Source organism: Anas acuta, chromosome 1, assembly GCF_963932015.1.
Source record: "Anas acuta chromosome 1, bAnaAcu1.1, whole genome shotgun sequence".
NCBI classification, from domain to species: domain Eukaryota; kingdom Metazoa; phylum Chordata; class Aves; order Anseriformes; family Anatidae; genus Anas; species Anas acuta.
Window position 1 is genome coordinate 192,791,395 of NC_088979.1, and position 13,288 is coordinate 192,804,682.

The following is a 13,288-nucleotide window of genomic DNA, read 5'->3' on the forward strand; positions in this document are numbered from 1 at the left end:
TATCAGCTCTATTTAAGATCAAGGTTAGTACTCTACAGGGATTTGTATATCTGCAATAGTGAGAAACTTTAATGGCTCTGAAAGCGACCTAGTACTTAATAGTCCATTACAGCTTAAAGGACTTATGTGTCAGAATGACCAGCATGCTCCAGGGAAGTACTCCTGCACCCCAGGTTTCCCCCAAGAGATACCACCCAGTTGCCTAGGGCTGGCCCAGAAGCATAGACAACCAGGGTACGTACATGTGAATAGCTTGTCTTTTATTGTCTTCAGTGTTACCCTAAGGTGAAGAAGATGTACTCATATAAGCTGTGTCCCTGCAACCAGTGCCAGAGTGTCCAGAAAAGTATTTTCTGAACTCCCAAAAACCAAAAACCACTAATGAACTTCCACCCCTTCTTATTTTTTTTTATCATTATTGTGACTTTATTATCAAAGGGTTTTTTTAGTCAGTTAATGTCCATCTGGCATTGTTAGCATAAAATACCCTCCAAATGGTCACAGAATCACACAGAATCACAGAATTTCTAGGTTGGAAGAGATCTCAAGATCATCGAGTCCAACCTCTAACCTAACACTAACAGTCCCCACTAAACCATATCCCTAAGCTCTACATCACAACTGTTCACAGGATTTCTGGTTATTGTTTAATAAATCCAAAATTGTAAATCGAAGCTGAAAAAATAGCATGTTCAATATGTACTTAAATGGCAGGAAAAATTCATTGTGATCAATATTATTACAAGTAATGCCAGCTCCATTACAAAATTGATGGCATCAAATGCTATTTAAAAGGGGTTCGTAAACTGCAAAATAGAGTTCTAAGCAAGAACTCTGTAGTATAAAGGTGCAATATCCTTATCATCTGGAAACACCTGCATTTAAGTCATAACTGAAAATGAAAATTTGGTAGGCTGTCAATCCATTTCCTAATTCCTAGTCATTTGTTCGTATCACAAAGTCACCAGGTGGGAGTGCATGATGGGCAGTCCCTACTCAGAAGTGACTCAGGCCTGTAGTACGAAGGGTTTTGATGACTGAATTGAAAAGCATTTGCAGAACAGTTTTATAAGTTTGCAGCAAAATTACTCATCTGTGCGTGGCACTCTCAGCTGAAGTCTGCAAGCATTGCTTACTTGCCCTTGGGAAAAAAGCAACAGTCCTTGGAACAGCAATTCAAAATATCCCAGAGGAGAAGGTTTACAAGGTCTATAGACAATGTTGTGCTCTGCGTTGCTCTTATATTTTCTCTCTGGATTGATGAATCTGACACTATATTCTGCAACCCATCTGGCAGAGGAGCTTTTTTTTTTTTTTTTTTACGCTTACAGAATAGTATTTTTTCTAGACTGCAACAGAGAAAGTTTGTGTGTTTTAAAATAAAATAAATAGGTCCCTGCTTTTTTATTACTATTATTTTTGTTTTTTTTTATTTTTATTTTCATGTATAAGCAGCATCCTCAGAGGAGGTCAGGCTCTGGCTCAGGCAGAGGAGATATTTCAGAGCCTTGAATATAAGGCTCTGGAAAGGATCAAGATTTGAGATGCAAGCATGTGATCAACCTCTCTGCTGCTCTGTCTTTAATTGTTTCCCTCTTCATGGTGCAGCCATTCTGACTCATCATTTTGCATTCAATTCCCTACCCAAAAATAAATTCCCAACCAAAGGGATCTGGACTCCCTTTCTGGCACCAGGTCACCAAATACCAGATATAGCCAGTACTTGCCCATACCACTTATGATGGGGAATCCCTTGCTTTATCCTTTCAAAGGAAGTACTTCTTTGGCCATCTCTCATTCATTATGACAGTACTGCACTTTATCTGCCATTTGTAATCAGTTATTGTCTACATATTGAGACGTAAATCCTGTATTTTTCTATGGAGAATATGGGTTAATATTTGGACTCCAGCCTCCAAACAGCTTCAGAAGAAGAGTTAAACTGAATTTGAATATTTCTGCAGTTTCTTATGAGATGGACAGATGGATAGACAGAAAGTATTTTCAGTGTGGTAAATGGTTATTAACTGAGGCCAACAGGAACAATAAAAGACAGCAGATGATAACTAACTTTTTGTGAATTGCAAGGCTGTCATGTATCATGAACTGAAAACTATGCTAGAGACGGGCAATGCGGCCTTTATTTAGTAATACTCATGTCTGTGGCTTAGTCATATTTTAAATTAACATCAAACTAAAATTCTGCAAGGTAGCTTTCCTGGAAATATACACATATGAACTAATAATGAAATAGGCAGAGGTCTTTTTATGTGCATAGTGATGTCTCATTGCACATAAAGGCATTATTTTATATAGTGACCTATTTAATAAATAACAACATTCCAGCATTTGAAGAAAGCAATTAAGCTATGCTGGTACAAAGTCTAAAAAAGAGACTCTCCTCAACATATTTCCAACATCAAACATAATTCCCTGGAAACAAGGTTTAAAATAGTAATGCTGGTAGACCCTTGACTACAGTGGAATAAATGGTACCATTTAACACATAATGTAACTAACACTTAGCATTAGGTATCAATCATAACTTGCATAATTTCAGGAATTCTTATTTTGATTAAGCAAACACTACTTTTCTGAAGCTGATTTTCTACTTTGATTTCCCAGGGAAATGAATTTTATGGGTTCATATTATCTGTCTGTTCACCATTTCCCTTTGTTAAGGTCTGAATCTATTGCTGGTTTTCAACTAAATTTAGCTGAGGCACAGATGCCTCAAAGATAAATACATTCTTAAATGATTTGTGAAAATCAGCAACTGTGAAGGGGAAGATGCCCTTTAGGCGCCCTGCATTTGAGAAGGTTACACCATGAGCTCAGCAGGTACCTGTGGCTTTCACAAACTGATCAGCACGAGTGGCCCAGCCTGACCTGCCCCGAGCTCACATGCTGCCCTGCTGGTACTTGGGAAACCTGCAAAGGCAGGTGAGAACCTGGGAGCATGGGAAGAACTGGCAGTTTCTGGTAGATGTAATACTATAGGGTAATCTAAGAAAACCTGAAGCTACTTCTTCTCAGGTAGTTATATAATAAATATATTTAATATATTTATCTCAGGTAGTTATATAATAAATATATTAATATATTATTTAATTAAATAATTTTGTCAGAACAACGTATTTTGGTTATTGATATTTCTATGTTTTGATTTACTCATCTAGTAAATGACTGTTTTTTTGTTGTTGTTGTTGTTTTTTGTTTTTTGTTTTTTTTTTTTTGATATCATAGAATGATTACATTTTCTGTAGAATTTTTATCATGTTCACCCAGAGAAAGAGAGAGGAACCTGAAAAGACAGTTGGAAATGAAAGTTTATACATAAAATGAAGAGACTACAATGTGCTGTTAAATATGTGGGATTACAGCCTTGTCCCCTGCCTTGGCTACTGCTTGGGCTTTCTGATAGAAAGCACCTGAGAGTCCTTAGGGACTCTCAGTTTACAAAATTCAGCTTACAAAAATGATAATTAAAAACAAATAATAACAAAACAAAACTCTACATTTCACAGAGAAAAAAAATAGACAGTAGCAACGAGCAGAATATCATCTCGAGAGACACAGTGTTCAGGGTCACACTTTAAAGAAAGCCCAGAAGCTTTCTTCTCTCCTAGTTCACATTGGGCTCCATTTATTCAACAGAAACAAGGGCTTAATTTGGAGTTGCAAGATATCCTGCTGATGCTTTGCCCACTCAATATGGTAGGGCATTTCCTACTGCATTCATTTCTTTCTCTACCTGTACTGTTCTACAAGTGTCTCCTGTAAATCTTTGATATACATGTAGATGTAGCCCAATCCACCAAACAAGCTCCCACTCCTTTGTACCACAAAGAACTGGAAGACTTGGTTTCAAATCCAAAGCTGCTACTGCTTCAGACAAATGAAAACCTATTTGCATATGAATATTTACTACAAATAGCCACTAGTGGGCATTGGCACCTATAAACAGTATCTACACAAGACAAAAGCTCACAACTTGATTTCCAATGAAAACATACATAAGAGTCAAATAATGCTTTACTCATTAAACCAGCATGCCTATACTCAAGTGCATCTACAAAGTGAAAATGTAAAGAGATGATGTTTTAGAACATGATAGTGAAGAATCAGCTAAACAATGACAAATTATTTCTTAATAAGTTTGTGATTTAAGTGGCAATTTTGGATAGAGTTATGGATATACTCAACTATAGAGACGCTTGTACTTGCTAAAAAGAAGGAGGTGTATGAGAACACAGACATTCTAGAGTTTGATCATGACTGAAATGCTCAAAAAATCTGTGTACATAATAAAAAATGCGGTTAAAAGAACTGAAAAAAATGTGTCATAAAGCAGTCTGAGTCACATCCATTTTTTGATGAAGTAAAATATATTGATAAGTATTCAGTATGAATCAAAATAGGAAACCAAATGCTTCAGCTTTGGGACTATCTCTTACTCTTGTTTTATATATTCCATTGCAAACTCTTTAGAAATGAAAAGGAAAATAATTTATAAATAAAACAATTTCAAATGCCAACAGGTTTTCAAAATGCTCAACACAAGACAGAAATTATGCAGATTACTGATAAGCCAATTATTTATTCTTTCATTTCATTAGTTATTTTTATTCCATATAAATAATCTCATTGGAAGAAGAAAAGTATCAGATAGCAAATTCAAAAAAGAACAGCAATTTTTTTTTTAAGTACTGGAGTAGGATGAGTTTTTGATTAATTTTTTTTTTTTTTTTTTTTTTCCTAAACGATCTGGTGGCCTTGCCTTACCAATCTGGTCATCTTCTATGATGGAGTAACTGCATCAGTTGACAAGGGAAAACTGACTGACGTCATCTACTTGGACTTCTGTAAGGCCTTTGACGTGGTCCTACGGGACATCCTAATCTCTAAATTGGAAAAATAAAGATTTGAAGGGTCGACCTTTGACGAGTGGATAAAGAATTGGCTTCAAAGGAAAGGTCCTTCAAAGGACCTTTGAAGTGTGGATAAGGAATTTGCCTGGTGGCCGCACCCAGAGAGCAGCGGTCAATTGTTCTGTGTGCAGGTGGAGACTGGTGCTGAGCTAGTCTCTCTCAGGGGTCCCTCAGGGGTCTGTCTTGGGACTGGTGCTTTTCAGTATCTTCATCAAATACAGTGGGATTGAGTGCACCCTCTGCAAGTTTGCAGATGACATCAAGTTGAGTGGTGCAGTTCAAAGAAGGAAGAGATGCCATTCAAAGAAACCTGGGCAGGCTGGAGAAGTGGGCCCATGTGAACTTAATGAAGTTCAACAAGTCCAAGTGCAAGGTTCTGCACTTGGGTCATGGCAATCTCAGACAGAAATACAGTCTGGAAGAACTTACTGAGAGCAACACTGTGGAGAAGGACTTGGAGGTTCTGATGGGTAAAAGCTTAACAAGAAATTCAGAATGTATTAAATGTAAGTAAGATGAGAAAGACAGCCTTAGATTTTGTTTCTTTTGGGCCAACAGTCAAAGAACTTAATGATATGAAGGCCTATTAATTTTAGCAAAGTTTGGAGATGTTTGAGAAAATAGTTGGTTTATATTCTTGTTTACATTTGTAGAAACATAACGATAGAGTTGCCTGTATAAATTTTCCTACATCACTGAAAGTCTGAGTCTTTCTACCAGAGATACACGGTTTATGGAGAAGGAACACTTGTTCAAAACAAGCAAAATATTCAGCTACGGTCTAATTGTTGGACTTCAGCTATTTCTAGTATTAGTATAGGAGTATGTGAAGAATGGTTAGGCAGTATCTTAGACCAGCTATGTTAAATGGTCAGGTTTTGAGAAAGAACCTGATCATTTAACACCTTCAGTGTTAAAGCACTCATAACATAGAATGATTTTAAAATATTTTTCCCCTAAATCTCAGTGCCTTTTAAAGAGGTTTACAAACTGAATATGCAGTGAACAAAGGTACTCCTGTGTCACACAAGTGATGCTTCCAGCTAAAAATATACTTCATAAATTTTCAGAAAAAAATAAGGAAAACCCATCCTATTTGCTCATGTAAAAGAGTCTTGCTTTCACAAGTTAGTTATAGTTTTGAGATTACAGATAGCCTAATCAGTGATCACCCTTATAACTTTGAATTTAGTCAGTAGATCTAAGATTTTTAGAGATGATTGATTGTGGTGATGACATTGTCTCAAAGAAGGATGGGGAACTGAATTCCTGAATTCTTCTGTCTGCATGGTACTGCATGTACCATACAGAGCAGTGAGAGGATACTTTGCTGCTTGGGTGACAAGGAAAAGGAAAACATGCCCCAAAAGTACTGCTATTAAAGAGAGTAGGGAAAATTAGTGGGAGGACTCCAGATAGCAAATGTCCAATGTGAGATGTCAGATCTAGCATGAGCTAATGGACTCAACTAGAAGAGAAGATGAAGAGGACAATGATAAATGTGTGTGTTTCTGGCATGACAGTGAGAGTTGGGGCAGTGCATGGCAGTGAGTTTGCACAAAGATATTGGCTGTAACAATTATCATAGAATCATAGAATATCCTGAGTTGGAAGGGACCCTTAAGGATCATCAAGTCCAACTCTTGACACCGCACAGGTCTACCCAAGTTCAGACCATGTGACTAAGTGCACAGTCCAATCTCTTCTTAAATTCAGTCAGGCTCGGTGCAGTGACCACTTCCCTGGGGAGCCTGTTCCAGTGTGCAACCACTCTCTCTGTGAAGAACCCCTTCCTGATGTCCAGCCTAAACTTCCCCTGCCTCAGCTTAACTCCATTCCCGCGGGTCCTGTCGCTGGTGTTAATGGAGAAAAGGTCTCCTGCCTCTCGACACCCCCTTACGAGGAAGTTGTAGACTGCGATGAGGTCTCCCCTTAGCCTCCTCTTCTCCAGGCTGAACAGGCCCAGTGCCCTCAGCCGTTCCTCGTACGTCTTCCCCTCCAGGCCTTTCACCATCTTCGTAGCCCTCCTCTGGACACTCTCCAACAGTTTCATGTCCTTTTTATACTGTGGTGCCCAGAACTGCACACAGTACTCGAGGTGAGGCCGCACCAGCGCAGAGTAGAGCGGGACAATCACCTCCCTTGACCTACTAGCAATGCCGTGCTTGATGCACCCCAGGACACGGTTGGCCCTCCTGGCTGCCAGGGCACACTGCCGGCTCATATTCAACTTGTTGTCTACCACGACCCCCAGATCCCTCTCTTCTAGGCTGCTCTCCAGCGTCTCATCACCCAGTCTGTACGTGCAGCCAGGGTTTCCCCGTCCCAGGTGCAGGACCCGGCACTTGCTCTTCTTGAACTTCATGCGGTTGGCGATCGCCCAGCTCTCCAACCTATCCAGATCCCTCTGCAAGGCCTTTCCACCAATTCCAATTGGAATGGAGGAAAGGATAATCCAATAAAATGAGATAGTGAGGTCGGGGTTCAGTTCAAGGTAGAGACACCAAAACATAGTAGTTTGTCTATGCACAGGTGTTAACATATGAGCTTCATATGCACAGTCAATGAAGTACAAAGGAAACTCCGCTCACCCTAAATAAAAATCTGTACTTTTCAGTCAAGTTGGTAGGTATAGAGATGGATAGGCAGATGACAGATGACTGATAGGTTAAATCAAAAATTTATTTATACTTTTGAATTTACTTGAATTTGAAAATGAAGAAATAGAAGAAAAGAGTTTGATATTAAAAAAAAAAGTTAATGAGGTTAAAAGGTTAATTAAAAAGACGAATGGAGAATATTGATTGGGGTGGATTAGTAATCTACTAAATTAAATTCTACTTCATAGATCCCAGGAAATTTTAATATCTGTTTAACCCCCAAATTAGATAAAGAAGTAAGCGTTCACTTTTCTCCAGAATGGAATTTTTCCTAAAACGGACTGAAGAATTTTAAAAATTAAATTACTACAATTCTTAGTTAAAATTGAACTTTCTAAAAAAACAGTTCTGTCATTTAGGATGAGTTGTCTTTCAGTATTAAACTATGTTTCTATACATAGGGACTTGTAATTCTTTTCCATATTCTCTCTCAATGAACAGAATCTGTTAGCAGACCACTCGCAAAATATACCTGTAATCATGCAAATCCAAGTTTGCTATGTAATATGACTTTACAGAAAATGTAGCAACTGGGGAATCAGGCTCACAGTGGGCAGAACTATAGTGTTTATTTACAAATAAAAATTGGTTAACAATTTTTCATGTGAAAAAAAAAAAAAAGAATCACTTAAAATAAGTTTTCAAAACTAAACAAATCCAATTATTTTATTCATATTTTCATGAGAAAAAAAAATAGTACTTTTTAAAAACCAAGACTTTCTGCAGGAAATTGGAAATGTGTAAAATAGTGTAGTTTGTATTGCCAGCAATATATATTGGTAATTCTGTTTATTGAAAAACAGTTATGAAACTCAAATAAGCACCATATAAACAGAGAGCAAGAAGCAGTTCTTGCTTTAAAGAAGTACCACCTAAGTAGAACTGACAGAACAGAAGTAAAAGTAATTTTCTGAAACTCACACAGAAGGTCATGACAGTGACAGAAATAAAAATCAGCCCTTAAAACCGCCTGACCTGCGAAGGGGGCAAGAGCAGTGAGCATCATTAACGGAAAACAGAAAGAGTCCATAGAACGAAGGCAAAGAAAGCTTCGTACAGCTTGTCAATCTTTTAGAAAAAGCACATGAAAAATTATTCCAAGATGTGCTGGAAGGTTGGTTCAGAGAGAAGAGAAAAGCACTGGGATTTGCAGATAAAGAAACTTGGGAACATGAAGAAATGGAGAATTAGTATCTGGCAAAAGAACATCAAAGAGCTGAAAGTTGAAGAGTGGAGATGGGCCACTCAATATTGCTAGTCCAGGACTCAAATATTGGATATTGGTTGGATGTTGTCTGAGGTCAAAATGGTGTGCTGGTGGCGGAATGAAGAAGGAGAACTTGGCAGGATGTGCACTGAAAGAAGCACATGTAAGTTGGGTTGTTCTGATGAAAACCTGATGGTAGAATCTGATAGGTGATAAGTACATCATAACGTATCTCAGTGAATCAATACAAGTTTCAAATATTGCAAAATGAACGTCAGTGAAAAACTTAAGCTTATGTAGGTAATAATATAGAAGCATGGTAAGTATAATTTCCTATTTAAGCACCAATGTCTTTCTAAAATTTTGTATGAGTAAAAATGTGCCATAATAAATCATGAAGTGTAACAGAAAAGACATTTGGCATAAAAAACATGTACCAAGCCATAGCTGAAACTTGTGAAATTACTCCTTGATCTGACATTAAAACTAGATAAAAATTTCAAATCCCAATGTGCTATAACACCCTGTTGTTGGACCTCAGTGGCAAGGTACAGTCATTTTAAAGGATATTAGTCATTTTAAGGGATATTAGCCGTTTTAAGAGCCTTTTCTTTTTCTTCTGTAGGTATTGGAAATAAAATATATATCTATATCTATATCTATATCTATAAAAACCCACGACATCAATTTTTGAGCAACTGAAGAACCTTAGAAAAAGAGAAGATGTTGCAAGAACAGCCTCTATAACAACATAAGAGTCTCCCTAAAGTCTTTTATGGTTCCCTTCATGTACTTTGCATTAATGAGCTAAGCAACTCTTAAAAGAACAGCATGACCTAGCACATTATAGTCATTCAATAATCTAGTACTCAAATTACTGTAAAATAATTCAGTTTCTTTAATGAATTGATCTTCATTTCAACTTGTTTTAGATTCATTAAAAAAAAATAATAATTCAATATTTGTTGTGATCTCAGTATAAAACAGCTATGAGAAAACAAAAACAAAAACATTGACTCCAAGTAACTATGTGATATGTTACTCCATAGATATTGCTGGATTTTTTTTGTTTTGTTTTGTTTTTTACACTAGTATTCCTTAAGGAGCAGGCAAAGATATAGCTTCATATAAATAATGTGAGAGATTTATAACAAAACTTCTGTGCCCTTGTTATGTTTCAGTTCACTGTAAATTTTACTCCAGTATATAGTGTTGTAAGTGCTGGAATAAGCATCACAAAATCATTCAGACATGTAATTTCTGATGTCAGAAGAGAACGTCAGAATTGCTGCTGAAATAAGGAAAGGATTTTTGGAATACAGCAGGCTTTCAAAATGAAGCTGTTTGCAAAAACCAGGAACAGTCTATACCAAAGCGCTGACCCTACATTTCACACAGCCAGCAACTCCTCAGTGACCCCTTTATCAACCAAAAATGGCACTGAGGGTTTTTGTTTTTTTCCCTGTTAATAATATTAACATTAATCAAATTAATGTATTTTGGAAAATTTAAAATAAATCAGATGCAGTATATGAAATACAATTAGTTAATTTAAAATATTTTAAAATGCTTTGAATTAATGAACTTCACATGCATGCATTTATTTCCCTATATTTCACAAAAATAAAAAAAGTAGCAGTCTTTAGAAATCATTGCTTCTTAACTGTCTGATTTAACTAACAGTGAACTATTAAACAACAAAAAAAGAACTGCCCAGAAAAAAATGCATAACAATACATCTTTACTTTGGCTTTATTAAATGATTTTGATTCCTGAAACTTTACTAGAGAAAAAATTAAAATTATACTGAGTGCATGTGAGTTTGATGAGATCTGTATTATTTCATATCTCTCTTTGAGTTTGTTGATATACTCCCCTCTCCTGTATAACAGCTACAGCTCCTTTAAGCATCCTCGGTATTATTTACACTAATAAATGTTAAACCATTAACGATGCAGTACCCCCAAAATCCAGTCATGAACTCAGACAGACTATTTAAAAATCTATTTTCTCCCTCCCACACCCTGCTTTATCAGACACTATTTTGTTTAAATTGGCTACTAAACAGCATAGCACTGTACCTTTAAATACAAATCAAACAATATTCATATTCCCACGGTGCTGCTAGCTTCCCTTATGCATTGAATCGCTTGTAGATTAAAAGATCAGAATCCGAAAAGGGATTCTGTTCTGCAGACCAAAGTTCTCCGTAGGAGATGAGGGAGAAGGTCAGTCCCGGAGTCACACACACAACAGGCAGAAAACACACTTGTGATCCTCAGCTTTGGATAGCATCAGAAAGGATAATAAAAAGCAGAAACACATGGCACGCTAAGAACTGGTATCACTTATGGCTTCTAACCAAAGCAGCAATTAAACACCTTTCATCATTCTCCCAAATGCCTGATTTTTCTAAGAACTGAGAGAGACACACACACACAAAGGCAAATCCCCTCTGAGCAGCGAGGAAAACTTAATAACCTACCATTTTCTTTGCACTCTTCTGGAGGTTTAGCCTTTTTCGCAAGTCGTGGATCCAGCCATGATGTTGTCTTTGTGTTATGGCTGAAAAGAAAAGAGATCACTCTGAGCAGACACATACTGAAAGGAATCAAGTTTATTCCTTAAGAAAAAAGGGTTAGTCCAACAAAATTGCAATCGATACACTTAATTTGCTTACTGGTTCTAAGTAGCCCTGAAGGAGGTGTAAGAGTAATTGTGCAAGGCAGCTGTAAATTTGGCAACCTCAGCTCCCTGTCCTCAAAGCAGCTATTTTTATTAAAATCAACTAGAATGTTGCCAAGTTAACCTCATTGAAAATGCAGAACTCATCCAGAGCAAAAGGAATTTATTACAAATACAGTGTTCTCCCATTGAACGAGTGCAGGCGACAGGATTCTGTACCATTCTCACAGTTTTCAGATAGAATTATTTTCATCTTTAACCTGTCCTTTTCATAAATACAGGTTTGTTATTTCTTGCTAGCAGCACTGGCAAGGCATAGGAAAACTAATGCAAATTACAGCATGCTCATGCAAAGTCTACATTTCCGGACAGAGTGATTAATGATACTTTGTTTAACAAACCTTTATGTCTCCATAGATAATCCTTCTATCATGATAAAATAGATATGCACAAGCTGAATGAATCATGTGGCTCCTTTCTATACTCAGAATAGATCTTTGAGGAATCAGACACGAAATAGCACTGAACTGGTACAAACTGTTTTCTAGGAGAGTATTTTGCCAAATGAATTGACACTTAACACAGCTAATGAGACTTAAAAACAGGATTTTTTCAATGTATACATTTACCATAAATGTTTGAATTTGGAGCAATTTTAAAAAAATGTTAAGAAAGGAAGACTGTAAAACAGAAAAGGATATTATCATTCCTCTTTTATTTTTTAAGATGTTTTTCTTATAATACCATTATTCAGAGTCCATTCTAACCCATGTTTTATTTATCTGATACATCCCGGGAGGATGCTTGTTCTATACAATTTATATGGTACTGAATTATTCAGATTATTATTAATTTGCCATGTCATTTTAAAGTGTACTTAAGACACTCCCTTACAAACATTAGCATAAGGTGTATAAAAACAGGGGAACTGGAAAAATAAGTGGATTAGGATGCAATTGGGAATTGGTGAGTAACTCACTGATAAAGTCCATGTGACTGAAACATCACTAGTTCCCCCAGGAAAAAGAAAAAAAAAAAAAAGTTTATCGCCAGTTCTTTCTCTCCCTTGACTTGCTATTTAATCATTGGCAGGTAACTTTTCCTCTGCCTTGATTTCTCTGTCTCTGAAAACAGAGTGACAGTAACTACCTCTCAACATTATTATGACAATATTAAATCTTCCTACACATTTTGGATGGGGAAAAAAAAGTAGATGAGAGCCATGCATGGATAAAGTGGCAGCTAAAATGAAAATTCCTGTTTTAAGCATGTCCTAGTCTAAAACACCATTCATGATAGAAGAATAGGATAAATGAAACCCTCACCTACTTTGGCAGAATGGCTGCATTTACAGAAGAACAATAAACTAAAGGTAAGGCAAATTTGAAATGTTGCCATCAGACTGTGCTTGATTGCAAATGTAAGACACTTTCTCTGAAGATCTGTCTGCCTGTGGTCTCCTGGAGGGTGTATTTTTATACTGCAGTCACAGCCTAACTGCAGCTTGCGCAGACGTACTTGAGCTAGCTTTAAATTAACTAACGGAGATACTGGCAGGAATGTCAATGCAGCAGTATGGAGCTCAGTGTGGGCTGATCAGCCGGGCATGTTCTCAGCTACTTGGGTGCAGCCAGCAGCACACACCAAGCTCTGCACTAACACGAGTGCCCCATTAGCAGTGCCATCACTTAGCGCTGGCTTGGTGTACCTGTGCAAGCTGCAGTCACAACTCTGGAGCATGGGCATGTCTGTGCAATAGCCACTCTCTCCCAACTACTAATTCTGAATGATTGTAGGGACCCCCA

General features: G+C 37.1%; 1 protein-coding gene across 16 annotated transcripts in view; it reads right to left on the reverse strand.

The window, feature by feature from the left end:
* MAGI2 (membrane associated guanylate kinase, WW and PDZ domain containing 2) overlaps window positions 1-13,288 on the reverse strand; it is a 758,260-nt gene that overhangs the window by 227,746 nt on the left and 517,226 nt on the right. For all 16 annotated transcript variants that reach the window (XM_068669894.1, XM_068669893.1, XM_068669891.1 and 13 more), the window contains one exon: window positions 11,284-11,363. In XM_068669894.1, the coding sequence (XP_068525995.1) occupies window positions 11,284-11,363 (80 nt within the window). The remainder of the gene's footprint in view (window positions 1-11,283; window positions 11,364-13,288) is intronic.